At 38.6% G+C, this 27,444-nt stretch overlaps 1 protein-coding gene across 1 annotated transcript in view; it reads left to right on the forward strand.

Annotated features, from left to right (window-relative positions):
- TSPAN3 (tetraspanin 3) overlaps positions 1 to 26,859 on the forward strand; it is a 37,629-nt gene extending 10,770 nt beyond the window's left edge. The window contains exons 2-7 of the mRNA XM_077828252.1: positions 5,334 to 5,525; positions 6,668 to 6,742; positions 10,675 to 10,776; positions 17,638 to 17,790; positions 18,149 to 18,232; positions 25,910 to 26,859. Coding sequence (XP_077684378.1) covers positions 5,334 to 5,525; positions 6,668 to 6,742; positions 10,675 to 10,776; positions 17,638 to 17,790; positions 18,149 to 18,232; positions 25,910 to 26,002 — 699 coding nt within the window. The 3' untranslated portion in view covers positions 26,003 to 26,859. The remainder of the gene's footprint in view (positions 1 to 5,333; positions 5,526 to 6,667; positions 6,743 to 10,674; positions 10,777 to 17,637; positions 17,791 to 18,148; positions 18,233 to 25,909) is intronic.
- Positions 26,860 to 27,444: the final 585 nt, after the last annotated feature.

Here is a 27,444-nt window from a genome sequence, read left to right on the forward strand (position 1 = left end):
TTTCATTGCTAGGCAACACTTAATGTAATTCCATTGTTCCATGGCTCCCCTTTGGTTCTTCACTTTATATCCCAAATGTGCATGTCTGCATTCCATTCTGTACATAAAATGCTAGCGTATTAGAGTTGAGCTAGAACTTTAGTTGTTTAGCACAGGGAAGACAACTAGGTTTTGAAGGAAATAAGCCATTAAACATAACTCTGCTAAAATGTCTCATTTTTGTGTTTTGCCCCGAGCTGATTTTTTTCAGTTTAGTATCTATGTAGCACCTTATGTATTCAGTGTTGTGTGCAAATGTGAACTTATTAGATAACTAATTGGAAGGGGTGTTGAGATTCATATTACTTCCATTTTATAGAGGCAGAGGTGAAATACCTTGCCCACGGCCACGCAGTGAGCCACCAGCAGAGCCATGATTAGACTTTGAGAGTGCCTGAATCTCTCATCCTTGTTTGTTCTTTCAGACTGTTACTCTGAATGCAATGTATAGTTGGATTTTCTGAATCTTCTGCATTTAACCTGTTGATTCAGCAATCATATCTCTCAGCCCTAACACTTCTATTATGGTAAATTCATGTAGTTTATGGGAAATGCTGTCAGATGCATAAAGCATAGTAAGTCAATTTTGCCTATGTTTTATGCTGTGACAAGGGGGAGGGGAAACTTTTTTTAAAGCATACTTCAAAGGTCTTCAGATATGTTAATGGCCATTTTAAATTCAATTGTTCTCCATGTCCCTTGAAAGTAGGACAAGAAGGTAATGCTCTTAATCGGTAGCAAGGGATATTTTAAGGTAGATATAAGGGTAGTTAAGTTCTGCAATAGGCCTCCAAGGGAAGTTGTGAGTTCCCCAGCATTGGAGATTTTTACGAACAGATTGGACAAATGTCTGTCGCAAATGGTGTAGGGTTTACTTGATCCTGCCTCAGCACAGAGGATTGGACTTGATGACCTCTTGTTGTCCCATCCAGCACTACATTTCTACAATTTGTAAAACAAAAGTTGGTAGGAGGTAACAGGCAGGTGTAGAACCAGAAGTTCTTTAGCTCATTTTAATCAAGTATCAGCTCTGTAAAATTGAAATACTTGTACAACCGAACAGTAGCATTTGTACTTCTTTACCACTTCTGTGGCTCCTATTCTCAGAAAAGTCTGAGAAGTTGTTTGGGTCCCGTGTTGTACATTCAAGAGGACTTGTAATGGTAAAAATGTCTTTATCCTTTTTTTCCAAAGATTTGTATTTTCTCCACATGAGAATAAGACCTGCTTATGACAGCAGGAGTGTAGTTCTCAAATAGCTTCTGAAACTTTGCAGCAAGAGGAAACTTCAGCTGAGACACAATTTGTTTTGATAGTAAAGTTTCACACTAGTTAACCAGCAGATTATTCCTTCCTCCCCTCAATATTTTCTGTCCTACATCACCATGAAGTCTAAAATAAATTACACACAGACAAAATTTATAGCTTTCATTGTTAACTGACATGCTCACAGATTAAGGCTAATATAGTCACTAGTGCCTTAGGTGAGCAATTCCATTTTTAGGCACTGATCTGGGACTTAAACTTATCCAAATATTTACTTATTTTAACTTTATCCCTGTTCATATCTTACCATGTTTACTACACCATTTAACATCATTCTAGTGTCACGTCTCGTCTTCTCTTTCTGGTCATTTAATATCTTCCTAACAACTTCCCTTCTTATAAATGTTTGTTTAAAAAAAAAAAAATCCAGGCATGCTCATGTTTACTATTTACATTATTTAGGTTACTTGTATATTAGATCCTTCCCCATCCCTGCCCGCACACTCATTGTGTTTAGATTGTAAGCCCTCCAAGGTAGGGACCCACTTCATTCGTGCAGTTATTAACACAGTAGGGCACCCTAGGCCCTACTGTAATACAAATACATAGTAGCATTAAGATATAAATATTAATATGCATCTGCAGTTAAACTACATAGCACCAGGGTCCCATCAGACGAGACACAAACTGGATAAACCCCCAGAGCTACACTGCAGGTAACTTCATATGTACAGATTCAGTATATCATCACTTTTATTCAAGTTCAAAACAGAGTGTACCCCATGGGGGAAATGAAGACTTAGATTAACACCTTTTAGTATTGGAGACAATATAACACATTGAATCTGAGCTCAGATTCAGGATTAGTTTCATGTTTCTAGCTCATTAAAGCCCCCATAATGAACTGTCTTGATCCATTTTAACTCAGTTTAGATAAATAATGATATTCAGGGTCATATAAAAACTCTGTAAAACCAGTTTGAATTAACGCAAAATGATCTCAGTGTTCTAAAGTGATAGTCCATTTCTTTCAATACAGCTAGCTGTTCCTGGCCTAGGGAACTCTGAAGGTTTTGGTAAAGCTTGTAACTTACTAAATGAATGTTAAGTACTAGCCAGATCTATTGCAGTATACTAATGTAGACCAGAAGACAGTATAGTGACTATTAACTTCACTTGGCGTAAGGGTGCCCTGTTGTGTTTGACAGTCTTCCATCTGACAGACAGAATATTATAACTGAGTACACAGCATCCATTATTTTAGTTGCATCAGCTTACGTTATAGATGGTCCCATTTAAGCTGTTCAGTGCAGAATTTACCTTGAGTGTTCTAGATGCTGACATGGGGCCAGGGGGATGTGAAGAGAGAACACTGGGTTCATTGTATAACTAGAAAAGGGAATACAGAGGCAGAAGTACTTGCTGCTACTGGTGTACAGTGTACTCTCTCATGGGTCCAGTCCCGTGATTTTTGAGAGTGTAATTCCATTGAAATCAGTGGAAGTCTTACTGCAGTTGGAATTCAGGATCAGAATGAGATTTTGCATGCACCAGTTTAGAGTTAGAATTTTTCAATAAGTTGCATCTCTACATTTGTAGTAGAGGGAGCAATAAGATCTTCAGCATGAATCTGCCAGTAAATTACAGCAGTATAGGTAATGATTTCCTCTTTGTGCAGAAACTGGCTAGTTCGTACAATAATACTTCTGAGAATGTTTCCTTTGAAGTTGAAATCTTACCATATGTATTCTGTAGATACACACCACACTGATAATACACAGCGATTGTCTGAAAATTTTTATTTGGACTGGAGATACTACCTATTTTAAAATGGAAAGCTTGTTACATACCTTTCACAAAAGGTATCTTGGTTTTAGTTTAATCTTTTCCTTACCAAATAAAAATTAATGCATCTTAGAGTATAAAACAGTTCCTGTATCTGAAGGAAGAACTCTCTGGATTATCTGCAAGTAGCTAGCTGTTTGGATTTAACAGAGTCTTAGGGCTTGTGGACACTGGCGCTTTACAGCGCTGCAACTTTCTCAGCCGGGTGTGAAAAAACCTGAACGCAGCAAGTTTCAGCGCTGTAAAGCGCCCCAGTGCTGGGAGCTACGCCCCTCGTGGAGGTGGGGTTTTTAGAGTGCTGGGAGAGCTCTCTGCCGCGACTACACAAGCCACCTTAAAGTGCTGCTGTGGCAGCGCTTCTACATTGCCAGTGTAGACTAGCCCTTAGGGTATCTCTACACTGGCAAGTTTCTGCACCACAAGTTACACCACTTTGATTAAAATGCTGGAATTAAACCACTGTTGCGTGTCCACATTGTGTTCCTTGTGACGCTGGAGCACATCCACGTTAGCAGCTCTTGCAATGGCAAAGACAGCAGTGCATTGTGATAGCTATCCCGCTGTGCAGCTGGCTGCAGGGTGCTCTGGGAAAGGTTTGCAATGCCTCATGGAGCAGGCACAGCATCAGATGATGCAGGTTTCCCAATCCCATTGTTCCATGAGCATCCCACTGCGTTGCCAGCTGCTTTTCAACTGAAGTTGGTAGGGGGAGAGCGTGTGAGTGTATTGGGTGGGGTGGGGGGGAGTAGTGTGTTTTGGGGGGACAGTGTGTCAGCATGCTGTCTTATAAGTTCAGACAGTGGCAGGAAACAACCAGCCCTGAAGCAGGGGGAGGGAGGAAACCCCAACATCAGCCCTGGGCTCTCTGCACAGCGCGCACACATAGGGTGACTAGATAGCAAGTGTAAAAAATCAGGATGGGGGTAGGGGGGTAATAGGTGCCTATATAAGAAGCCCCCAAAATCAGGACTATCCCTATAAAATCAGGACATCTGGTCATCACACACACACACCCCCACCCCTGCTTCCGTTCAACAGCACGAGCTGCTGTATTCCACATTAATGGTTTGCTTTGTGTCCCGAAGCAGATCAGCACAGCGTTCAAGGGCTCTTGGAAATGATGCTTTGAAAGGGGAGGGGTGCACATCTCCAGGGCTGCTGAGTTCAAAACAATGAGCAGAGCATTCACTGAGGCATTATGGGACAGCTTCGGTGGCCAATTACAGTGCAGAAAGCAATCAAGTGTCTACACTGGCAATGGAGCGGTGGAGCCTCTGCGCAAATAGCCTTACGACTCTTGTCGAGGTGGTTTTTTGCAGCGCTGCAACTGGGGAGTTTCTGCGCACAGCGTGGCTTGGCAGTGTGTGCACATTGGCCGTTTGAGTGCAAAAAGCTGCTTTACTGCGCAGAGACTTGCCAGTGTTTACAAGCCCTTACTGTCAGCAGTATTAGGAGTGTTTCAGAGCAGCAGCCGTGTTAGTCTGTATTCGCAAAAAGAAAAGGAGTACGTGGTGCATGGCAGGTTATTTAGGGCGAGTCTACACTGGCAATATTAAAGCACTGTCGCGGCCGCACTTTAATGTGCCCCAGCACTGCACCGCAGCCACATAAGGCAATGTCTACACTGGCACTTTACAGTACTGAAACTTGCTGTTCTTTCACACCCCTGAGCAAGAAAGCTGCAGCACTGTAAATTGCCAGTGTAGACGAGCTCTTGGACAATCATATTAGTTCATGGGACGCATGTTTGGGAAGGGGGCACACAGGAGTGCAATGTTCGCAACACAACCTCTTTCTTTCCTTATTTAAGGGTATGGAGGTCAGGTAGAGTTGAACTGACTCCAGTGTTTATCTAGTTTAAATGCAGATGAGTTTGGGGTTAGACTGGGGTTCAGCCTTTCACCTAATCTAACAGATATCTAGACTAGGTAAAACATTGGAGTTAACAATCCACTACCCTCCACTTTCCCCAGTCTAGATATAGCCAATACTTCACCAGTCATCAGGTAAGTGTCTATAGCTGAGGTCATACAGAAGGGCTGTTTTATTGACATTTAGAAATGCTTGCTAAGGTACTCATTATGAAATTATAACCACTTGTAGAGGATTGTGTTTAAAAAATAAACTAACTGTTGGGATTTATGGAGAATTTGATGACCCTATTTTTTTTTGTGTGTGTGTAGGCAGCAGCAGGCATTCTGTGCTATGTGGGAGCCTATGTCTTCATAACGTATGACGACTACGATCACTTCTTTGAAGATGTCTATACGCTTATTCCAGCAGTGGTTATAATAGCTGTGGGGACACTTCTCTTTATTATTGGACTTATTGGGTGCTGTGCCACAATCCGTGAAAGTCGCTGTGGACTTGCCACTGTAAGTTGCTGTGTTTCACATGAATTTTTGAGGCTTTATTGCATGTTCTGATATATATTTGGCCTTAGTGTTCCCTTTGAATGAACAGAGCCTTACTGATAGTGTTTAAAATGGACGCTGTCAAGTACGTTTGGGTTTTTAGATATTTACTCTTGTAATCTTGTTTTACAAGCACAGTTTTTTTTTCTTTACTTATTTTATCCTAAAACACTTCTCAGTTTTTTTGTGTTGGAATGTATTAAATCAGTATTTTTTGGTATTGAAACTTTATCTAAGGTCCTTCCAATGTCTCTCTTTGGAACGATCTGGTTAAAGTGTAAAAGATTAATACTGTTAACGTTCTTCAGGGTACATCTGTATTCAATCATTTAAAAAAAATTCTTTAAAACACATTTGTGCTTAAGAAAGCTGAAACTTAAAACTAAAATTATGTGGATGCCACTGGTGATAGAATCTCACTACAAGTATTTTGTAGTGTTGGAATAGGAATAGGGGCTGTGTTGTCCAAGCTGTACTTGTGTTTAAATTAGTACTTCAGTTTCTGTCGCCGTTTGCCATCTATTCACTTACTTTTACTCAAATACATGTTATGTATATGGTACTAATGTGTTTAAAAAATTGTGTCCCATAATAGGTAAGTGTCCTGTGGGCTGTAATACTTTGGTCCAGTTTTGGTTAGATTTCATCTGCAGGTGCTGGGTGGCATTGGTGGCCTGTGATATACAGGAGTTCAGACTAGATCTGGTGGGCCCTTTGGTACTTGATTTCCTTGTCTGACTACTTTAACCTTCTCTTGCAGTTGACTTTGGTGTTCTCTTAAAGCTACTAGAATGGAGAAACATATACATGGCTGCAGTATGCCAACATGTGGCTGTCTTCTAAATGGACATTTGCCTGAATCTTTGTTGACATTTCTGATTTTTGTTGGCTGCTGAAGCCATGAACACTCAGTTACTTAGATGAACTTACGTACGGATGGATTATTTGGAATGATCCACTCGGTTGATTATTTCTATAAATTAGTTGCCGAGTTAATAACTTGCCTGGCAAGTTTGATAAACCAGAAAGGCAGAGTTTAGGTTTTCAAAAAGCATGTCAGTAAAGCTACATATCATATAAATATTTTGGATTGTATTTAACAGTTTGTGATCATCCTCCTCTTGGTTTTCATCACTGAAGTTGTGGTGGTAGTTCTGGGATACATCTACAGAGCAAAGGTAATAAAAACTCTTCTAAAGTCCAATAAATGTTTTGTTGTAGATTGTGACCAACCTGCTGGAAAAAAAACTTCCCATATTTACTGTGGGTATACTTATGTTTGGGATTTTCTAAAACTGCTGTTGGGTATTGTGAGGATATTTTGATTCTCTACATTGTATAAGATCAAAGAAAGGTACATGCCTAAATTATAGCAAAGATGAAAAAAATCAAACCTATATTAAAACAGACTTCTTCAGAGGTCTGGAAGTAAGTAGCTTAAGGTTATGGGTTACTCCAAACTTGGATGAAAGATAGCTCATTACTTTAAAAAAAAAAAAAAAAAAAAAAAAAAACCTGATAACTCACTTGCAATTTAATTTTATTGTGGCCTTACAACAGGGCTACAATTTTTCTGAAAGAGGTAGTGTGGGAATTTATATAACAATTCAGCCTGATGTTTAGCAGGCTTTTGTCACCTGAAGAGTGAGGTGAAAAGCTGATACGCAGTAAATAGGGTCATGCCATAATTGGCATATCTCTATTTGCCAAATATTCTATTCTGTTTTTAAAAGCATTTTGAATCCGTGCGCAGCATAGGTTTCACTGCATTTGGGTATGTTGTATATCAATGCTTACCCAACTTGGTTTTTTTTTCTTTAAGTTGCTCTTTAAGGTATTGTCATAAAGTAAGCAGCCCAAATGGACTGGGTACTTACTGAAAAGTTAGAATAAACAATCCAGCTACATATTTAGTTTCTTTCACATCAGCACAAGACCATCTGATCTAGGCCTTTTATTCATTACTGATTGGCAAATATAATGGAAAACTAAGTTGTGGAAGGAAATGATTCCGTTTTGTCTTAGTAATTAGAAATGAGACATGCCATAATGGAAGGAGCATAGGACTGTAAATTTGGGAACTTCTAAATGCTAATCCTGGCACTGCTTGACTCCATTGCATAGCCTGCAGAAAATCTTGTTTTCTCATCTGTAAAATGGGAGTAACACTAGCATGCTTTGGCTTAATGCAAGATGTAGATATAAAATGCTACTGACATTTCCTGGCCATGACATACCATTCACATAGACTGGTAAGATGTTAATGCTTTTGTAACTTGTTCTTAATTTGGTATGGCATCTGAACAGCCTTCACCTTATCTTGCTTGGCCTTCTGTATTGCTGTAGATGGAGCAGACAGGCACTGATAACTTGGCATTCTCTTCCACTGCTTTTCATTTTTGTTAGTGTGCCCTGAGAGTGTATAGAATGTAAACATACATTTTTTTGCGTGTTTCTTTGCAAAAGGAAACTTCCCTCAAACAATCCTGCTCAAGGAAACAGCTGAGAAAAGAAATTACCTTGAACTGTCCCCCAAGGTCTGCTGCCTTTAGAACTGTTGGAGCACTGGGATAGTGAGTTCCAAAGTAGAGACCGCTTCAGTGTAAATGTTCCATTAGGGATGTTTAAATCTAGGTTCTATTAAGCATGTTGGGAAGAGAGTAGCTGCTCAAGTAGCCAGAATCTAAACCCTATAGATAGGACCCTACCAAATTCACAGCTGTGAAAAACATGTCACGGACCATGAAATAACTCCTCCCTGTGAAAGCTAGCTCTTGGAGGGGAGGAGCAGGACTGGGGGTGCCCCAGTAGGGGCTTCTACTGTTCCCTGGGCTCCAGCTACTAGTCCCCAGGCTGGGTAGGGATGGAACTTACTCTTCCCCTGCACAGCCACTCTTGAGGGGAGATCAGACCCACTTCTGGGTACCTCCTGCATCTACAGGAAGCTCTAGGGCTGTTGCCCAGCTGTGGAGCTTCTTGCAGCAGGGGGAGGTACCTGACTTTACAACCCTCCCTCCCTCCCAGCCCCCTTTTGGGTTGGGACTCCAACAGTTACAACACTATCAAATTTCAGATGTAAACATCTGAAAATGTGAAATTGACTAGTTTTCAAATCCTGTGGCTGTAAAATTGACCAGAATGGACAGTGAATTTGGTAGGGCCCTACCTATAGGGCTCTGTAGGTTGAAATCGACACCTTGACTAGTCATTAAAAGTAAAATAGGAAGACACTGCAGTTTCTGAAACTAATGAAATGTTACCTAATAATGAGCAGCTGTGTTCTACATCAGTAACTTCAGAGTAGTTTTTAGGGGGTAGTTCCCAACAAAGTACAATGCAGTACTCTGGCCTAAAGATCAAAGGTATGGATTACTGTGCTCAGATCTGGGTTGAGCCTCAGCCAGCTCATTCTCTTCCAAATCCCAGTCTCTAAGAACTGGGAAAACAAAACCCACATCATTCAAATCAGATGAAAATGAGACACAGACCTGCCTGTCTGCTGTTTATGACCCTGGAAGCCAAATATATTGCTTGCTGTTGTCTCACATGACTCTACAGAAGGGGCAACAAAATAGAACCTAGATATCTGGTAGAAAAGAAGTTGCCCCAAACAACCCTCTACCACTTCGGGGAGGGAGGGAGTGAAATCACTCTAGACTAGCAGAGCATTAATGGCCATACAGCCTTATCAAAGGCTGCTGAAGGATCTGAAAGTATTAACATAGACACCTGATCATTGTTTGTTAATCAGCAAAGACCAGAGCTGTGTACATCTTCTATTCAGAACAAGAGAGTGAACAGGTTTTAAAAAATGGTGTCAGAATTCCTTGTGACAGATTTCCACAGAAGGGAAGACTAAAGACTGGACGGTAGTTGGCAAGATTGAGTATCAAGTGAGACTGAGCCCAGTGACAGCTTATTTGGGGAAGCTGGCATTCTGGACTCCCAAATGGAGGCATAACTAACCTTTGGTGCATTTGAAACTTTCCTACATCCTGTTAGCGATGAGAGGTCTGGGTCCAATTTGTGCACACAGATTTTACCTAGAGCGATGTGTTTCTTCTCCATGCGTTTCTCTATGACAGCAGCCAGCCCATTTCAGATCTTTCATTTTGTCTGCTAAATGAGAAGAAATTTCCTTTTGAAGGATTAATTTCCATATGTAGGTAGCTGGGATTAGTCAGTCTGTCAATTGAACGGTTCCAGACTTGTCTTCTGGACAGAATAGTGGAGGCTTTCTTCACCTCTGGCACTGGCACAGGATTTTAAAAACTCAGTCAGTTGGAGGTCAAGACTTCTGCCATCTGCACTATACCTCTGCCCCATGCGGCTCATCTGTATGGGCTGTTCCACACACACACGTGCATCAAAATAACAAAGGTTGAATTGACACCAGTTTAGCTATTTTGGGGGCAAATTTATGTGTGGACACTCTTTTATTTCAGAGTAAAATTGACTAAATGGAGTCGAGTCAGTAACAAATTTAGCATATCCCCATTTTAGCTAACTTTATTCCAAAACAGACTGGTACCAACATAAATTGATTTCAGTGTACATCTATTTACTTCAAATTCCTCACATTTTGCCTTGGGCCCAAACCTAACCTGGAAGTTATTTCCTCATTTGTTGATATTTTTGAAAGAGTAGGGTAGCAAAATTCATGCTTCTAAGGGAGACTCGTTTGCAAACTTAAGTCTGTAGTTGGTGTAGCCTCAACCCCATAATAAAAGCAATGAAAGAGGGAAAGTGATGTCTCGGCTCAGAAATATTTCAGAAATTTAGATTTTTATAATACTGTATAGATGTCCTGAAGCAGCTTAAGGCCCCAAATTCTGTGCAAGGTAGAGTTATTCATCCTCACTTTCTGTGCAGAGTATTTTTAATTGTAGCTTTTAACCATTAGCATTAAATTAGTATTTGTGCAAAATACAAACCAATCAGCATTCCAAAAGCGAAGCCATTTCTCCGAAGTACAGTAATCTGTAAAACACAATTAACTCACCTAATTGAATAAGCCTAGACAACACCCTATTATTTGCAGCCGAAAAAAGGACTGTGCTGCCCAGAGTTGTACCAATAGTTTGAAAGTGCACTAATGTTTGCTTTGTAGGTGGAGGATGAAGTTGATCACAGCATTCAGAAGGTGTATGATGCATACAGTGGGACAAACCCTGATGCTGCCACCCGCGCTATTGATTATGTACAGAGACAGGTGAGAGCCAACATAATGGAAAGTTGATTGTAATTGTAGATCTCATGAAGTCCATATTGTATGAGGAGCTCTGAATATCATTATATTGCTCTGGGGTTTGTTAGAGGGTGTCCACATTACAACTTTGACCAAGATTATAAACAGTAGCTTGGTCACAATATAAACAGTTAAAACTACTAGTACCCATGACACTTAACTGTTTAGCTGTTGCAAGAGATCTAGGATTGTCACATAACTGTCCTTCTGTTACCACTTCAGTGTGCTTTTGGGGGGATTGTTTGCCACTGTTTCCTTTAGTACTTGTCTCCCTTCAATATTTCTCTGCAGTAGGACATCCCAGAATGCACTGCCCCATCTGCTGCTAGCTCGCTATAAAGGTGGACACACAAATGAAGTTGTGGTGGCATAAAAGCTACTTATTGACTTGAAGGGCCATGATTGGCTTTTTTATCTGTGCCAGGGAATTTTTGGCAGAAAATCTCACCAAGTTTAGACAAGATCCAGTGGCTTCCAGCTTTTTCACCATTGTCAATTTTTAAAAACTAGCCTCCAGAGTTCTCTGCATTAAAACTCCAATTTGTGCATGTGAACAAATGGTACGACTGGTGGGAAGTTTTGGGGGTTTTTGTTGTTGTTGGTTGTTGTTGTTTTTCCTGAAATTCCATAGTGAAGGGAAAGTGTAGCCCAAAAGAGTTGAGATATGTAATTCACCACTGATGCAACTCCACTGTTGGGAATCTCACTGGGACTTTTCCTGTCTATGCTGTAGCCTCAAGTCAGTTTTTCTTCAAACTATTTAACAAGTTTTGAACAGACTTACAAATCCTTGTCATGTAGATATTGGAAACAAAACCATACTAATTACAACAATAGTTTGGTTAGTTTTATAGAGAGATTTGAGATTACTTTGACAGGGTGTTAGTTAGCATCTGTACACTACTTCTGACATGCTGTTTCTGGTGTGTTGTTTTTTTTTTTTTTTTTGAGTGAAATCTGACTACACATTTAACAAACCAGATATCTGTCAAACTGTAATTTCCAACTTTTTTGAGTAGGTGTGCTTGTTTTTTGCAGGTGGGTTGACTGAGTATTGAATAAATGGTAACTGGATATTTATCTATTTGCCCTCTCTATTTTGATGGGTACACAATTGGCATGTTTTTCAATAACTTGGTTTTTTTTAACTCTTCCCATAAACTTGGACTGTCTTCGCTAACAGATAAGATCAATTCTTCGTTTCCTTTTGTGTGACCATTTTGTGCTAGGAAGCCCCAGGATGATCACCCAAGGATCATTTGGTGATAAATATCCAATATTTATTTATGTTGGATTACAAATTGTATCCCAATACTCTGATGCTTGGACACGTCCACTATAAAATCTTCTCTCACCACAATTTCTCCAGTACTTCTTCCCCTTCAATGTATGTATATATTTTAACCTACTTGTATAAGCTACTGTTGAAACAGTATTAAAGACATTTTATTTTATCATGTTACACCTTGAGGTTGCTGGTCCTTCTTTTCAGATCAAATCCCATTCCTCTGGGATAATTTGTCCAGATTCTTTTCCTGGGTATCATATGTGGACACTTTTTTTGTTAAGAAAGCTGTCTGCAAAGATTGATTATAAATTAGCTATTTTTAACTGATCAGATGCCATTGCTTCTATTAAAGTTAGCTTTCTGTATACAACTGTCGTAGGAAGCTGAGAAACATAATGCCTGTTAGTTATTTATGATCTCTAATTTAGAAAAGTTTACTGAATCACTGGTCAACCCTATGTTCCATAGCTCTTCCAATTTTTAAAACTCTGTGGTTTATGATTTGGATTAAGATCTGGATTATTTGCAAGAAATGTCATTGGCAAGGGGAAAAGTTCTTATCTCTAGTTCTGTTCCCAAACCCATAGCAAAGGATATGCTAGAGGATGTCTGTATATTTCTGAAGGTTCTGATTTTTTTCTTAATCCACAGTAACTCAACAATATTTACACCACCACGATTTTCTTGTTCAATAAAGTCCCATTGATTGGTTTGGTTAGAGTGCCCCAATCCACTACTGCTTTGAGCTTGCTGGCTTGCTAGTACCATGTAATATTTGGTATAGCGAGTCTCCATGTTTAATGGGTTTGTACAAATATCTGCACTCACTCTTGGTCGTCTTTTATTCTGTGTAAATTCCTCTGTGTTCCTGCTAGGTTTTTATCTGGGATAATTACAGAATAAATGTTAAACAAGGAAGATGTCCTTGGCAAAAGGTTCATTTTTGACTGCGACTGTTCTTCCTGGCCAAGAAATTTGTATTCTTCCCCCAGCTCTCCAGATGTTTTTCACTTGCTGAAGTAGTGGTTTGACGTTTTAAATGATAGAGCTCTTCTAGGTTGTTTGAGATGTGAATTCCCAAGTATCTTACAAAATTTCTTGCCCATTTATACCCAAATGTGTTCTAAAATTATAGCTTCTCTGTGTCTGGCAAACTTAGAGCTAACATTTCAGATTTGGCATAATTTATTATGAATCCAGATGTTTTCCCAAAGTCATGTATTTCTTTAGATACTAATTTATAGGGAAATGTTCTGGTTAACTTTATATACTGATATAATATTTTTATGTACCTTCTGATGTGTTCCTGCAAGTTTTATTCTTGTGATAAATTCATTGTTATCCTCTGTGAAAGAGAGGATGGCCAATGCAAAAAGTAAAGGAGGCAATGAACGTTCCTATCTAGACCCTCTGTGTAATTCAAATGGGAGATTTAACCCAACGTAACTCACTTTTTTTGAGCTCGTATGAAGAGCAATTATCCATTAAGGAACTAGGGGACAAAGTCCATGTGGGACAGGACTTGAAGAGCTGCATTAGATTAGGACTTCCCCAGCTTTGGGGAGACCAGTAGCTTCTTTAATAGGTTGTGGAACTTCTTCCCCTAACAGAATGTCATTGACGGTACCCCTCAAGGGACCTACAAATTCTGCCTTCTCAACCTTGTAAAATTAAACTGGAAAGCCATCAGGTCCTGGATTTTTACCACTTTTCATACATGCTATTGAATCTAAGATATCTTCCTTCTGTTATTTTTTAATCTCAGAAAGAAAAGGAGTACTTGTGGCACCTTAGAGACTAACCAATTTATTTGAGCATGAGCTTTCGTGAGCTACAGCTCACGAAAGCTCATGCTCAAATAAATTGGTTAGTGTCTAAGGTGCCACAAGTACTCCTTTTCTTTTTGCGAATACAGACTAACACGGCTGTTACTCTGAAACCTTTTTAATCTCAGTTTTCTTTATCAGTTTTGTTTGTCAGCAAGCCTGCTACTTCCAAATATTTTTGAATAATTTCAGGGCTAGGAATGTCTGATATATAGAGGTTTATAATAAGCAGCAAAAGTATCACACATTTCATTGGGTGTGCAGCTGTCTTTTGCTGATTGTATTTAATTGGAGGAATATGTTCTTTAAGCTTTGAACCAGTAGCTTCTCACTTATTTCCTTTTTCGTAAAACATTTGCTTTGTTATACCGAAAAGCTTTTTTGATGGACTCTGTCATCAACCTATTCAATTTCTCCCAAATAATTAGTTCATATACTTTTTTGAACCTGTTTCTTATGAAAGCTTTTTTTCTGGAGCTTTTTCATTTTTTCAATAGAGAGGCTCTGTTTATCAACTGACCCTAAATTCTGCTTTACCCACCTCCTGCAGAAGACCTCTTTTTATACTGTCTTTTATTTGAACATATTGAATAGTGTCCTCATTTAATTGCTGCAAACTGACCTTTGTCCTGGAGAAATAAGCAGTGTTCATTTTAAAAAAAAAAAATAGTTGGGATGGATCCCAAAGATCAAATACTGCTTCCAATGGGGCATGATCTGACCATGTAATGTACTAGTTTCTGCAGATCTTGTCCACTTCATTAAGGATTTAGAGATGAATCTAGTATATCCATGAGGGTGTGAATAAAATGTGCCACCTCATTCCCTTGGGGGCAATTCTCTCCATCAATCTGCGACTGAATTGTTGGCACAGTGAAAGCAGTGCTGCACCTGCTTCTCTATCCACCAACTTCTTTATCAGAACTGACCCAGTAAGGAATCCGCCTGCAATTGAAGACACTTCCGAGTTTAACTATTCCTTCCCCAAAACGTTGCAGTATTTTCAAGTCTCTAAAAAAAAGTTTGTTTGTTTTTTTTAATGGGGGATGTACACTGATCCCACTGTTAATAACCCAGTAATTGTGCCCTTCAGTAAGATAAACTGTCCCTCCATGCCTCTGAAAAGGAAAACATTTTGTTTGCAAATATTCTGCCAACTCCTCTTTGACTGAAGCCAAAAAGTCTGTTGAACCAATTATCTTTCTTAGCCATAATCTGTTCCTCCTGGAAATACATTTTCATGGAGTAAAAAACCCAATTAAAGATTATAAGTTTCTTTCCTTTAATGATTTTATTTAGCCCTTTGACATTCAAAGATTCCTATTTTAAAAGGAAGAGACACTGAAAATGACTATTTCAATTACTGGAAAAATTGAAATTGTCATTCTTTAGCTGTTGAATGGCATGAACACTTGTGTGCCCAATGTCTGTCTGTCTGTCCTTTCTAATTATGCTGTATTCACAATTGTGTGTTTGAAGGCTTGGTTTCTTTTTGTGAACTTCCATATCCATTTTCTTGTATTAATTCCCTTCTTCATTACTCTGAGTTTAAATCCAAAAATAAAATACTAAAGTAGCATAAGAATCATGCCCCAAATGACTGAGTTTTTTGCTGAACCTTAAACCCCTGTACTCTCCCCCATGAATACTTGGGACTGCTTCTCTTGCAGTCCAAAGGTAGTACCTTCTCCATGCATGGGACATTAACCGTTACCCTTAAGAGTAGATTACCATCTGATCATTTGAGTTGCATGGAGAGGATTAAACAGAAGGCCTGAGGACTCCTCCCTATTACCTCTCTCTTTTCTCCAATCTCCTCTGTCCCTGGGACTCACCACCCAGTGCTGCCACCGCCTTCCTTCCTCTCCACCCTCTCCCCCCCATCATTTATTTTCTCTATTCTTTAAAATAACTGCTCGTTCCTGGTGACTCCCAAGAAGTCCTTTCTGGTTAATCTTCTTGTTACTCCTCAGGTATCAGAGTCCTCTTGTTCAGTTTCACATCTGCCATTGTCAGTACATTCTCTAGAATTGCTTGTCTTCTCTTATCCTCTTTCTCTTGGGTTCCATCATCTGCAAAAATTTTCTCAGCATTTTATTCTTAATTTCTACCTCTGCAGTATCCTCTTGTACTTGATGTTTTGACTTCTATTCCAAGTATCTCTAGTGTGTTTTTCCTTGTGTAAAGTTTTATTGTATAATATTGGTGAGTTTTTTGGAAGCTGAATGAGTTTAGATGGGAATCCCCATCTGTAGCAGATATCTGCCCTCCTGAATAGTGCTGTAATTTCTCCCAACTCTTTATTTAAAAAAAAAAAAGGATAAGGCAGCGAGGGTCATGGAGAAAATTGCAGCTTGTGGCCTTTGAGTTCTGAATGCTGTCTGGCTCTCTTTCTTTCTTTTTTGTTGCCGCGCCCCCCCCCCCCTCCTGTGATTAAATCTTTCTGTTTAATGATGAAATTTTATGATGAAATGTTTGGGTCTGTTCTAAGGTGGAGGGGACAAGTGCCTTGTGTGCACTCTCCACTTTCACCTCTTTCAGAGACTCCCTGAATACTGATGATCCGTCTCACCGTGTTTTTCTATATCCTCCAGTTTAAGCTGCATCTTTCTCTTTGCTCCAGTAGTGCCATGTGGTTCTGCACTGCATGCTCTCACTTGCTGCTTTTGGTCTTAAGCCAGTCTCTAGGCACGGCTGACTCTTATTTTCCCAGTCAGTAACTTTCTTCTTTTACTACTGGAATACTGGGCGTCATATAATTTCTCATGGCCTTAAACTCTGAAATTAACTCCCATATGTCAGCTTCAGTGGGTATTTGATTTTCTTCAGCCCTGGCATTTCTACCTGGCTTGGCTGCCATGTGTTCACTTGGAATCTGAAAGTCTTCCCTACACTGTGAGTCTGAAATGCTTCTTAAGGAGGGTTTTAAAAAAAGAAAAGGATTTTTTTTTAAGAGAATCAATCCTCTGCAACCCTGTTCTCTGAAGTGTGCACGGGCGGGGGTGTGGTTGGGGAGTTTAGTAGATTTCTGGGGGCTGAAGGAAGTAAATTGCTTTGCTGTCATCCCCTTAGGGCTCAGGCTTAAGGCTATTTTAGTCCGTCCCCATTTTAATGTAGTACAGTGCTACATTAGTTTAGATTTTGGTTCACATTTTAAAGGCTTTCTTCACACCCAGGAGGGCGAGAAACATACTTTAAAATCAGATTAAATTCTGAAGCACACTTTCATAGCAAGAAGTGGACTCTTTAGTTGGTTCTGTAGCTATTTGAGCACAGGAAATGGCTCCAGGCCTCGACTCATCTGAAGAAAAGCCTAATTGAATAGGGCTTTTCTTAAACTCATAAGGAGTCCCAAACTTTATATGGGATGGAGGGCATAGAAAACTCAGTGTTAAACATTTAGCATCCAGAGGTAGAATTTTAACAGTGAGTATTTCATAGCTAGTTTTCAGGATCTGTGCCATAAATCTAGTTTGAAGTTGAAAGTAATACTAGTAACATTCAATCTGTAGTTTGTTTTTAGCAAAACATTTGTCATGCTAAGTGGCAAGTGACATGACCTACTCTAATGTTCAATATTTAAATAACACAGGCAGCCTATTCGAATACATCTTTGTTCATGGCATTGTAATTAGTGACTGCATATTCTTAGTTATTATCCCTTTACTAATAACTTTGATATACGTGGTGGCTTTTTCTGTTTTTCTGTAGCTGCGTTGTTGTGGGAGCCACAACTATTCAGACTGGGAGAACACAAAGTGGTTCAAAGAAACTAAAAATAACAGCGTGCCCCTCAGCTGCTGCAAAGCAACCAGCACCAATTGTACTGGCAGTTTGACCCACCCAATGGACCTTTATTCTGAGGTAAGCCAGGCCTGTGAATTCAGTTTACTAGTATGTATAAAGCTGACAGTCATTTAAATTTACCTGTTTTGGTGGCCAATGCAGAAGTTTAGGGTATATTTTATATATCTGGATCTGATCTGGAATCTGAAAAATAACTAACTTTGCTCTTCTCAGTCGGCTTTCCCATCCTAAAAGCCAACCTTCAAATGTCTTAGTTTTTCTTGAGTTTAAAGCCGTTAGCACTATAATTTTCTGTCCATTCACTTGCTGCTTTTGATATTTATTTCAGTTTATTAGTGGAGATATAAGCAAAGCTTCTATGCAAAGTTATGACCAGGCTGAATACTTCCTAAATGGCACTGCTTGTTTGTTTCAGGGGTGTGAGGCTCTAGTTGTAAAGAAGCTACAAGAAATCATGATGTATGTTATCTGGGCAGCTCTGGCATTTGCTGCCATTCAGGTGAGATTTCAAAACATTTACTTTTTAACTGATAACCTTTCATATAAAAATGAAACTCTGGACTGTAATCCCAGGTTACCATGCAAATGCACCAGTCTTCAACAAACTTAGGTTTTTTTATTTTGACTGAGTTCCATTGACCCAAGTGTCAAATAACCAAATATTTTAAATTGATTACTCGTGGTTATTTCTAAGTTGTTCAGCGCCTTGACTTTTGCTGGAATGTGTCTTGCCTCCATTTGATCTAGGATCTCCAATATAAATGATCAGATGCATCTGAACACACCTGACATTCATGCTGAGCAAATATTTTTCATAGATACATTTAATGATAGTTAACGTTTGTTTGAATAGTTACAACGCCCTTAAAACAAATAGGGGCAGTTCATACTAATGCTGTTATCAGGAAATAAATCAACAATTAAATCATGGTATCTCGGAACCACCTAAAAATATAGCCAGATTTTTTTGATAGCTGACTCTTACGGTGGCCCTTCGGAAAGGGGGCATTGCACTTTGCTCTGAAGGTCTGATTCAAATGCTGGGCCTTCAGGGGAAGCGAAGTCCTGAGTTGAGGACCCTCCAGTAAGAATGCTCTGAATGCAAATGCTCTGTACACACATGCTCAAGCATCACAGCTGATGTTTATTAACTGAAGTTCAGTTAGTGCATTGATTGTCATAGTGAACATCTTTGTAATGCTGCACGTATGTAGTGTATTCTGTTCTTCTTTGTGATAAGTTATATTCCTTAATGAGCAGGTGCATTGTGGCCGACTTACAGATGCTCTGAATACCATAACTTTGAATCCTGTAAAATTAAAACATTTTAACTAAGTTCCCCAGATATTGAGATGCATATTAAAATATTTAATTCTCTAAGTAACTGGACTTCGAACAAGTGTTCTGACACCTACTCTTAAATGTGCCTGTATGTCTGGAATTCTGCTTCTGTTCATTAGTTTAACCAGTTAATACCTCTAAAAAACTCAAAGCATTAATCAGGTGTTTTCTGATGTGGCAGTGGGCATTGCAGTCCCCAGTGAAAACTATAGTGCGCATGCTGAGTACTAAGGTTTTGGGGATTTTTTTTATTTTTTTTAAAGCTAACTAAATAATTCCCAGCCTTTTGCAGCAGAAAACTTTAACTAGTGTTACACTTTCTGCCTTCAGAAAAGTCAAAACAGCTGAATAAAGTTATTAAACTTTCATAATTTAACTTTTGGATTGGCAAAAATTCACCTTTAGATAAATTTCAATGTTCAGCACCTGAAAATGCATCCAGTAATGGAACTCCATCTCAGTGCTAAGATAAACTTGTAAAACAGATAGATCTGTGTATAAATGCTATGCATTTAATATGGTTTCATTGTCTTAAGCTGGCTTATTTCAGATTTGTGAAATGCTCATTTTTGCTTTTGGATAGATCTGATTATTCCAGTCTTTTGGAGGAAGGTTTGGATCTCCTGTTAAAGTAATGCATTTTGCCTTGGTGTTTTGAAAAATGTGCTCAGTCTTGTACCCATCTTGCACTATGCAGTATTATGACATTCCTGTGGAGAGGTTTTTTTCCTTGTGTAAACTTAGCGTATTTGAAGTCATATTACGTTTAAAAGTGCTTCTGAGTTGCTTGCTAGAATTAACCATCTTGCTCAAGAAAGATACTTTTGCAGTCTGGGAACCTAATGCCAGTTGAAAACTGGCATCCTTCTGCCATCAGAATTATTTAATAGTAAATATTAAAACCTACTTTAACTAAATCAGTGTTAGAGCAGAAGCAGTTTATAATAGGGGTGAACAGTTGGTGCTTAGAGATAATTCAGTGTTTAGGAATAGTTCTAATTACTCTGGAAAAATGCTCTTGAATGTTCAGCTGTTGAGATGGAAATTGTAACAAGCTGTGCTGGCTTTCTGTAAAGCAAGGTAGGTGCCTCAAATAGGATCAGAAATGGAAGTTTCAGTTGAAAGCTGTTTCCAAAGAGTTGAAAGCATGTTCTTCTGTATATTAACATTCAGAAATCTTCATAGAGCAAAATTGTTTGGCTTGTTAAACTCTTACAATGCCAAACAGCAGCCAGGTGATTGTCAAAACTCTTTTAGTTTATACTTTCTTTTCAAGAGTTACTGCAGTATGAACTTACTGAGAAGAGAAATTCAACTGAAGAACCTTATACACAGTACAAGGTGTTAAATCAACTTGTGTTTAGCTTGGGTAACCTCCTTTGGGGAGGAAGAACAACAGAAATAGGCCCCAGAGATGGGCAGCCAAAATAATTGGAAACAAAGAATGACAAGGTGAAAATAGGATTGTTCTATTTACACTCAAATCTACATTTCAGAGAATTTCTCCTAAAATTGTAATGCTGCTTGTTCAAGCCTATTGCTGTTTTAGTATCCTTTGTGCCTCCTTCCTAAATGGAAGTCAATCCCTTTGTTAATCTTCACATGGTTTACTACAAATTGCATCTTCTCCTTGAGAGCTTTCAGCATCTTAACTGTCCTTTCTATGCTTTAGCAAAATCTTCAGTATACCCTATTTACTCAAGTATGTCACATCACTTGTTCTTTGCAGCTTTTTGTGCAGTGTGTTGGTAGCCTGGTTTCAATTCAGTTAGTTTTATTGATGTTTCTTAGTATTCTTTTCTTTTCTTTTTTTTTGGTTGTTGCCAGGCACTGAGTTCAATGTTTAGCAACTAGAGTTGCCTTTTCTTGTCTGGGCTTAAGGTAGAATTCCTTCCTCCTCTTCCCCACTGCCCCCCCCCCCTTTAAGAAACATGTAGGGGAAAAGTTTATGAAGCTGTGTCCTAATTGTCAAAAAGAGCTATACTTATTTTGGAGTCTGATGTAGTGAAGAGATGTCGTTGTCCTCCTCCCCTGCCCCCCAAAAATGGCTTACAGCACTGTTAAAAATCCTAGCCCCTCTGCATGGGGCTATAACCCATGCCACTCTGTTTCACTCTGTGTGCCTGTCAGTGTCCCACTGGCTTGCCAGTTGCAAGCAAGTATGCTCATTGTGCAGTCTCTGCACTTTGGGTGGCACTTGCTTTGTGGTGCCACGTGGCAGTAATCTAGCTATCAGCAGGGAGACTCCAAATTATGTCTGCAGAAAAGGCTATGTAAACACTTTGCCAAAAAAATGAGGAAACATCAAAAGGGGTTTTCTGCCCTTACCAAGATATTAACGTATATTGTTTGAAATGTCTTCATGTAGAACTGAAGCAAACCATCTAACAACCATTAAGAAAGTAGATTATAAGATTTTAAACATATAGCTCTGGTGTTCAGTAAACAGTTTCTGTTAGACACCTGGCATTTCTGCTTAGCCCTGACTGCAATAGGAACTATTAAGCTCATTAAATGTTACATCATCTAATTGGTTTTGTTGTAATAGTTAACAAGGTTTCAGTATTAAATAAGACATTGGTTTAATCTAATTTTTATATAGTCATACTCTGCTTTCCTTTAAGCCTAGTCCTAACTGACTTGACTTTATTAAGTAAACCTCCAGTAGACCATTGTAAAGCTGTAGCATGTAGTGTGGCCATGATTCTGTATAATACATGGAATTTCCGTATTTACTTTGTGCATATGGCACAGCAAGACTGTATAAAAATTAATTTAAATGTGGACAAGAATGTAACCTTTAACAAATGGACTTTGACCTAGTAAATGTGAATTAGAGCAGCCGTGATCCTCTCCATTCAGTAAAATTTCTGATCAAGGCTTTAAGAATGCACACAGCCCCTATTATGACCTCCATTCTTTTGTGTTTGTAATACAGTAAGAATAATGCTTCTGGCAGCTCTGCTTACAGCAATTCTGTATTGTCGCTGTAACCTAAAAGTTTAACTTTGTTTCCCCAGCTTAGCAAACTCAGTTTTGAATATTTGTTTTAAAATGAAAAGACCGAGGCAATGAAAGATTACTTTCACTTTTTGTGAAAAATAGCCCTTCTTCCTAGGAGCTGGTACTTCCCTGCTATTGAGCTAATGCAGAACGCTAGACCCACCAGAGTTTAAAGAGAAGTTGCTGTGTGACGGCTCAACTAAAGTGATAGCACACGTTTTCTTTGACATCCTTCACAAATTCTGCACAAGAAGTCATTCTGCATCACCATTGGGTATAATCTTGTTTTAGAATATCTCTAGAAGTGTCTAACTCTAGAGACGCTTTTTTTTTTTTAACAAGACACTTGTAGCTTAGATGTCAGAATAAGGAACTAGGAATGAAGGGGGAAGAAAACTCTGCTTGTGCTGCCAGAACCTATACTGTCTGATTAACTTGTTTTAAACTTCAGTTGAAGGAATGCCATCAAGTTTTCATATAACTTTTTTTATAAGATGGATCAAATTTTGGGTCTAATTTTGTGGAAGTTCTCAAAGTTCTAAATGAATTTTAAAAAATCATTAGAGAATTTTATCATTGACTGTCCCTTCTCACAATATGCCTTAATCAGTAATCGGTGTGTGTTCTGCAAACAATTGCTAAGAAAGAAAATGAAATTAATGTAATACTTTGGTAAAGTCTTTTTTTTGTACTAAGTTATGTGGCTCTTTGGAATCATTGATGAGTGACCGAGTAATAGAGTTCTTAGTCTACACATGTCTGGATGGATTTTTTTTTGGCTTGCTTGAATGGTGAATTGAACAGTTTTCTCTTTGTCAGTTTTAATTCTGAACATGTGGCTTTTAGTGAACTGACTGGAGGCTGTTTCTGATAAACATGAATAAAATAGCCTACAAGGATGAGGCAGAAATGTTACTTAAGTGATCACATAAAAGGGACAATCTTAGGCTAAAAATGTATATTAAAAAAAATCAGACGCTTCCATTGGTTTCAAGATTGTAAAACCTTTTCTTTTAAACTTAGTTTGTCAGTCTTCAATAAAATAAGTTTGTGCTATTGCACAGTTACTATTTCTGAGAGGTTGGAGCAAAAACTGTTGTTGGTTCTATCACAAACATAAAAGCTGCTTTTTCTTTAAAATCTTTATCATTTGCTTGGATTCTCTCCTCTCTGAAGGGTTCCAGTAAAGCCACCACTTTGTTAATCCATTAGGGTGGTGGTATAAATTTCTGTGAGGCAGAATCCAGGATCGGAATGAACAGATTTAGGGTCACTTTTCTTTAAAGTCCATTTGAAGTGGTGGTCAGACTTCCAGTCACCAGCTGGATCCTTTGCTCTCTGAGCATTCAAAGGTCTCAGCCATGTTGACAGTGTGGGCCGGTCTCCTGTAAACTGCAAGCAAGCTGAAAGGGGCAAATTCATCTAAATGCATTGGTTCTGTACATACACTGCTGATTAGCTGGGAGGCAGTTTTTCTTAATAGCTTATTTTCTAAGCTTTGTTCAGTGGACCAGTAGTGTTGTCAAAGGTGGGAGCTTTCTCTTAAAGTATTCCTGAGCAAGTTCTACTTCCTAACACTTGCTTGACATATTTATTAAAAACCTGGGTTTATTTCATAACTGCAGAGTGACCCAGCTGATCTAGTGTACTGTCCGCTAACTTTGTGCATGTAAACTACAAAATGGCTGACATTGGGAAATTGATACTGTGTAATTAAAACTACAGTGGGCAAGCTAAGAAAACAGATCTGATCATTGAGGATAAGTATAAAGTTTTGATGCAGGGAGGTGTGAAGTTACAGCTTTCAAAAATAAGCAAATATTAACTTGTGTTGAAGATAAGATTTATTGGTCCAAGATGTAAGTACTAACTGCAGTGAAGTAGAGAGCAATATTTTGGTGAATGTTAAGATTTTTAACACTAACCAAGGTTCTCTTGAGAAATAGATCATACCAATACTTTCAAGGTCTTTATTTTAACCAAAACACCAAACATGGAAACCTTTTCTTCTGGCCAAAAATTTCAGCAGCGTGTTTTCCTTTGGAGACTGATATTCTAACAGCTGATGCACTTGCAAGTCTATCAAACTGTTCTATGAAATAATTGGCTGCATCCCATTAAATGCATATAGAATCGGTCAGGCATTGTTGGGTCGAGTCAGGTCTAGAACAATACATAATTTGGCTGCCTTCACCCAGTCAAAGCTATGATTAATTTTTTTAATATGTAATGGTTATGAACATTATGGAATTCCTTATACTACATTTGTGTTTGAAATATGGTTAGTGAAGTGGGTTGGCTTTTAATGATGTCAGTCAGGAATATTTATGGTGATGGTATTGCCAGTGATTGAAGACTAATTCATTGTCACTTTTTTAATGAATTTTGAACTGAACTTTGATAACTAAATTTAATACTGACTTAGAACACAAACTTTGGCATTGATTTAAGCTAACATCACTTAATGTTACTGAGTTTCAATGTGCAAGTGTACATTCCTGGACACACACAACATTTAGTACATAACTTTTAATAGTTTCACTGTCCAATCGTTGCCCAATAGTGTTTCCTTGTCAGTAAATGCAAATCTGAGAGGAGTGAATTTCCCTATGTAATCAGCACAAATCAAGAAGATTCTGAATGTATTGGTCTGCCTGCAGGCCTATTTTCTGTTAAACTCGAAGAAGCAAGGCCAGATTTCAGCATGACTTGACTGAGTTGCAATGTTCCGTTCACTTTTAGTCCAAGATTTATGAAGGAACCTACTGAATTTCTATAAATGTCACCCTGCAGGCAGATATCAAGTTATGTAAGAGGGCTGCTGTCTGTGTGGCCTCTTTGGGAAGTACTTACATCTTTTCAGACTTCTTCCTTTATTCAGCTTTATGAACGAATCTAAACAATAACTTAACTGGCAACCTTTTCATAAGGCCTCATAAAAGGTAAAGCCAGAAATTGTGGACTTGGCTGCAAAGCAGTTCCAGCCTTCTCATTGATGTCTTCCTCAAGCATTTAACTTCTTTTTGTAAAGTACTTTGTTACTTACAGCCATGAATACATTAATCTCAGATTAACATCTCATGTACATTTATATGTTAATTAGCTGAACCCCCAGGTTTCTGGCAAGCTGCCAGAGTGGGCCTTAGAGCAGCTGTGCGCCAACCTTTGCAGCACTAACTTGATTTTTTAAAAGGTGAAGACTACAACATTGGACACACTTTGCCCAAATTGGGCACATTAGCAAAGAAGAGGATTCCAGCTATACCATGTCCTTTTTTTAAACAGACCAGTCAAATTGTGTTAACTTAAAGTACAGTCTGACTTTGTACATTCTGGATTATAGTAACTCACACCTCAATCATCAAATAGTATGGTTCTAATTTCCCCTTTGAAATGTTAAAGTTCTGGCACTTAGATATCAATCTTCTGTCGCAATTGAGTGTTAAACCACCTCACCTTGAATTCAGTCTTTTTCTTATCCACTAATATAAAGTTTCCATCCTTTTTAAATTAGTCTTGATTTACATCTGTTGGCATAATAGAGGCAGAATACAACAAGTGATTTGACCAAGGAATAGCCTAATGAAAGATGCTCCTATAAGGTGATTTTTTTTTTTTTTGGTTAGGATCAGCTTAGAGCTTAATTTTATGTAGTATATACAGTAGCTGGTAAAGCTTTTCAAAAGTCATCTTATTTTGCCTTTCTTCACATTTCAGGCTTGATATACAGCCATTTGAAACATACTGGCAACTAGCCAGTGCTTAATGTCCAGAAACCAATCTCTTGCAAGTATCTGCTGTGTACTCAATTTTGTTTTTCTTCTTTCCATAGCTGCTGGGCATGCTGTGTGCCTGTGTAGTGTTGTGTAGGAGGAGCCGGGATCCTGCTTACGAGCTTCTTATCACTGGAGGAACCTACGCATAGAAGATAATGCAAACCTAAGCTTGAATCTCTTATTACTTGGAAGGTGAATGGGCCTGGTCTACTGCAGTAGTTTTCCTGCCTATGTAGACTTAGCTAAAACACACCCTGCACAGATGAGGACAGCTGTAATGTACACTGGTGATGGGCAAAGCAGTGTGGCTTTCCACATACCCACATACTTACCTGTGACTCACTATTGTAGCCAGCTATTCATGTATCTAAATATATTTTAGTATACTGGCAAACTTTCTAACTTCAGAACCATTTGCAGATCAAGATTAATTTGGTTGACATGAAAGTTAAAGGAAGTGTGCCTAATTCGGTAGATTACCTCTAAGCATTAACTGACTGATTCTTACATATATATGGAATCCTTTTAAATCTTCACTATGTGGAACTTTTTTTGGCCAAAGTTGTACAAAGGAAGTCTGCTGTATTTAATTTGTGATGGTAAATATATTAATTCTTACCTCTCACCAGTGTCGTTTTTTTTAAAAAACATAGTTAAAGTCCAGTACACTTTAAAGATAAATTGTATGAAATGACTACTAACCAAAATAATTTTAGAATCACAAGTGTGCATCTTTGATCTTCTCAAATTCAGAGATCCAATCTTTCAAACTTTAGTGTTTTAAAATAAAGCTGGCTTTTCAGGAGCAAAATGTATGCACTACTGTTCTATAATGAATTTTCATTTTTTCTATGAAGAGCTGTTTTGTGTTGAGTGAACTGTTATATTGTAGATCTTAAGTTGGTTTGGAAATGTAGCCATGTAGGATAGCAAATAGTATGTGAAAGTGATCTCAACTGTAAATAGTAAACCTGATTAAAATCTCTGTATATCCTCCCTCAAAACATACCTGCTTGTATTGCTTTTTTTTTTTAAGATTTCAGCACATCGAACCCTCTATTGCTACAGCTCTCTAATATGAAAGCCTCTGTTTTATCGACAGATCTGAATATTCTGGTGTCTGATGCACTATTCTCTGGATAAATGGTAGGCCACTTATGGATTGTAAATGCTTGAACATGTTTCACCAAGGAACTAGTACTTTAAACAGGGTGGTAACAAAGTTATCATTCTCTTTGGAGAGAAGTTTTAAAAGCACTTCTCAAAGGGAAATTATAATCAGATATGGGTAATGCACCTAAGATGCATTTTCAAAACTGATTTAGGCACTTAAGAGCCTAGTTCCAAAGTCGGTTTTGAAAGTGCAACTTAAGCATTTTTGAACATTTTTACCCCTGTTCTATTCCGAGCACTTACTTCCCCCATTCACCTTACTGCTCCCAGTCTTGCTTTCCCATCACCCACTATGTGGTGCTGCAGAGGCTCTGCAACAATTCTGTAACTGGCAGTGGTCTAGACACATCTGTAGTATCAATCATTGGAGGAAGGCGGAACAGACTAAATAGCATAAGGGAGCAGACCTGGCAAGATG

The sequence above is a fragment of the Eretmochelys imbricata genome, chromosome 10 (genome assembly GCF_965152235.1).
Source record: "Eretmochelys imbricata isolate rEreImb1 chromosome 10, rEreImb1.hap1, whole genome shotgun sequence".
NCBI classification, from domain to species: Eukaryota; Metazoa; Chordata; order Testudines; family Cheloniidae; genus Eretmochelys; species Eretmochelys imbricata.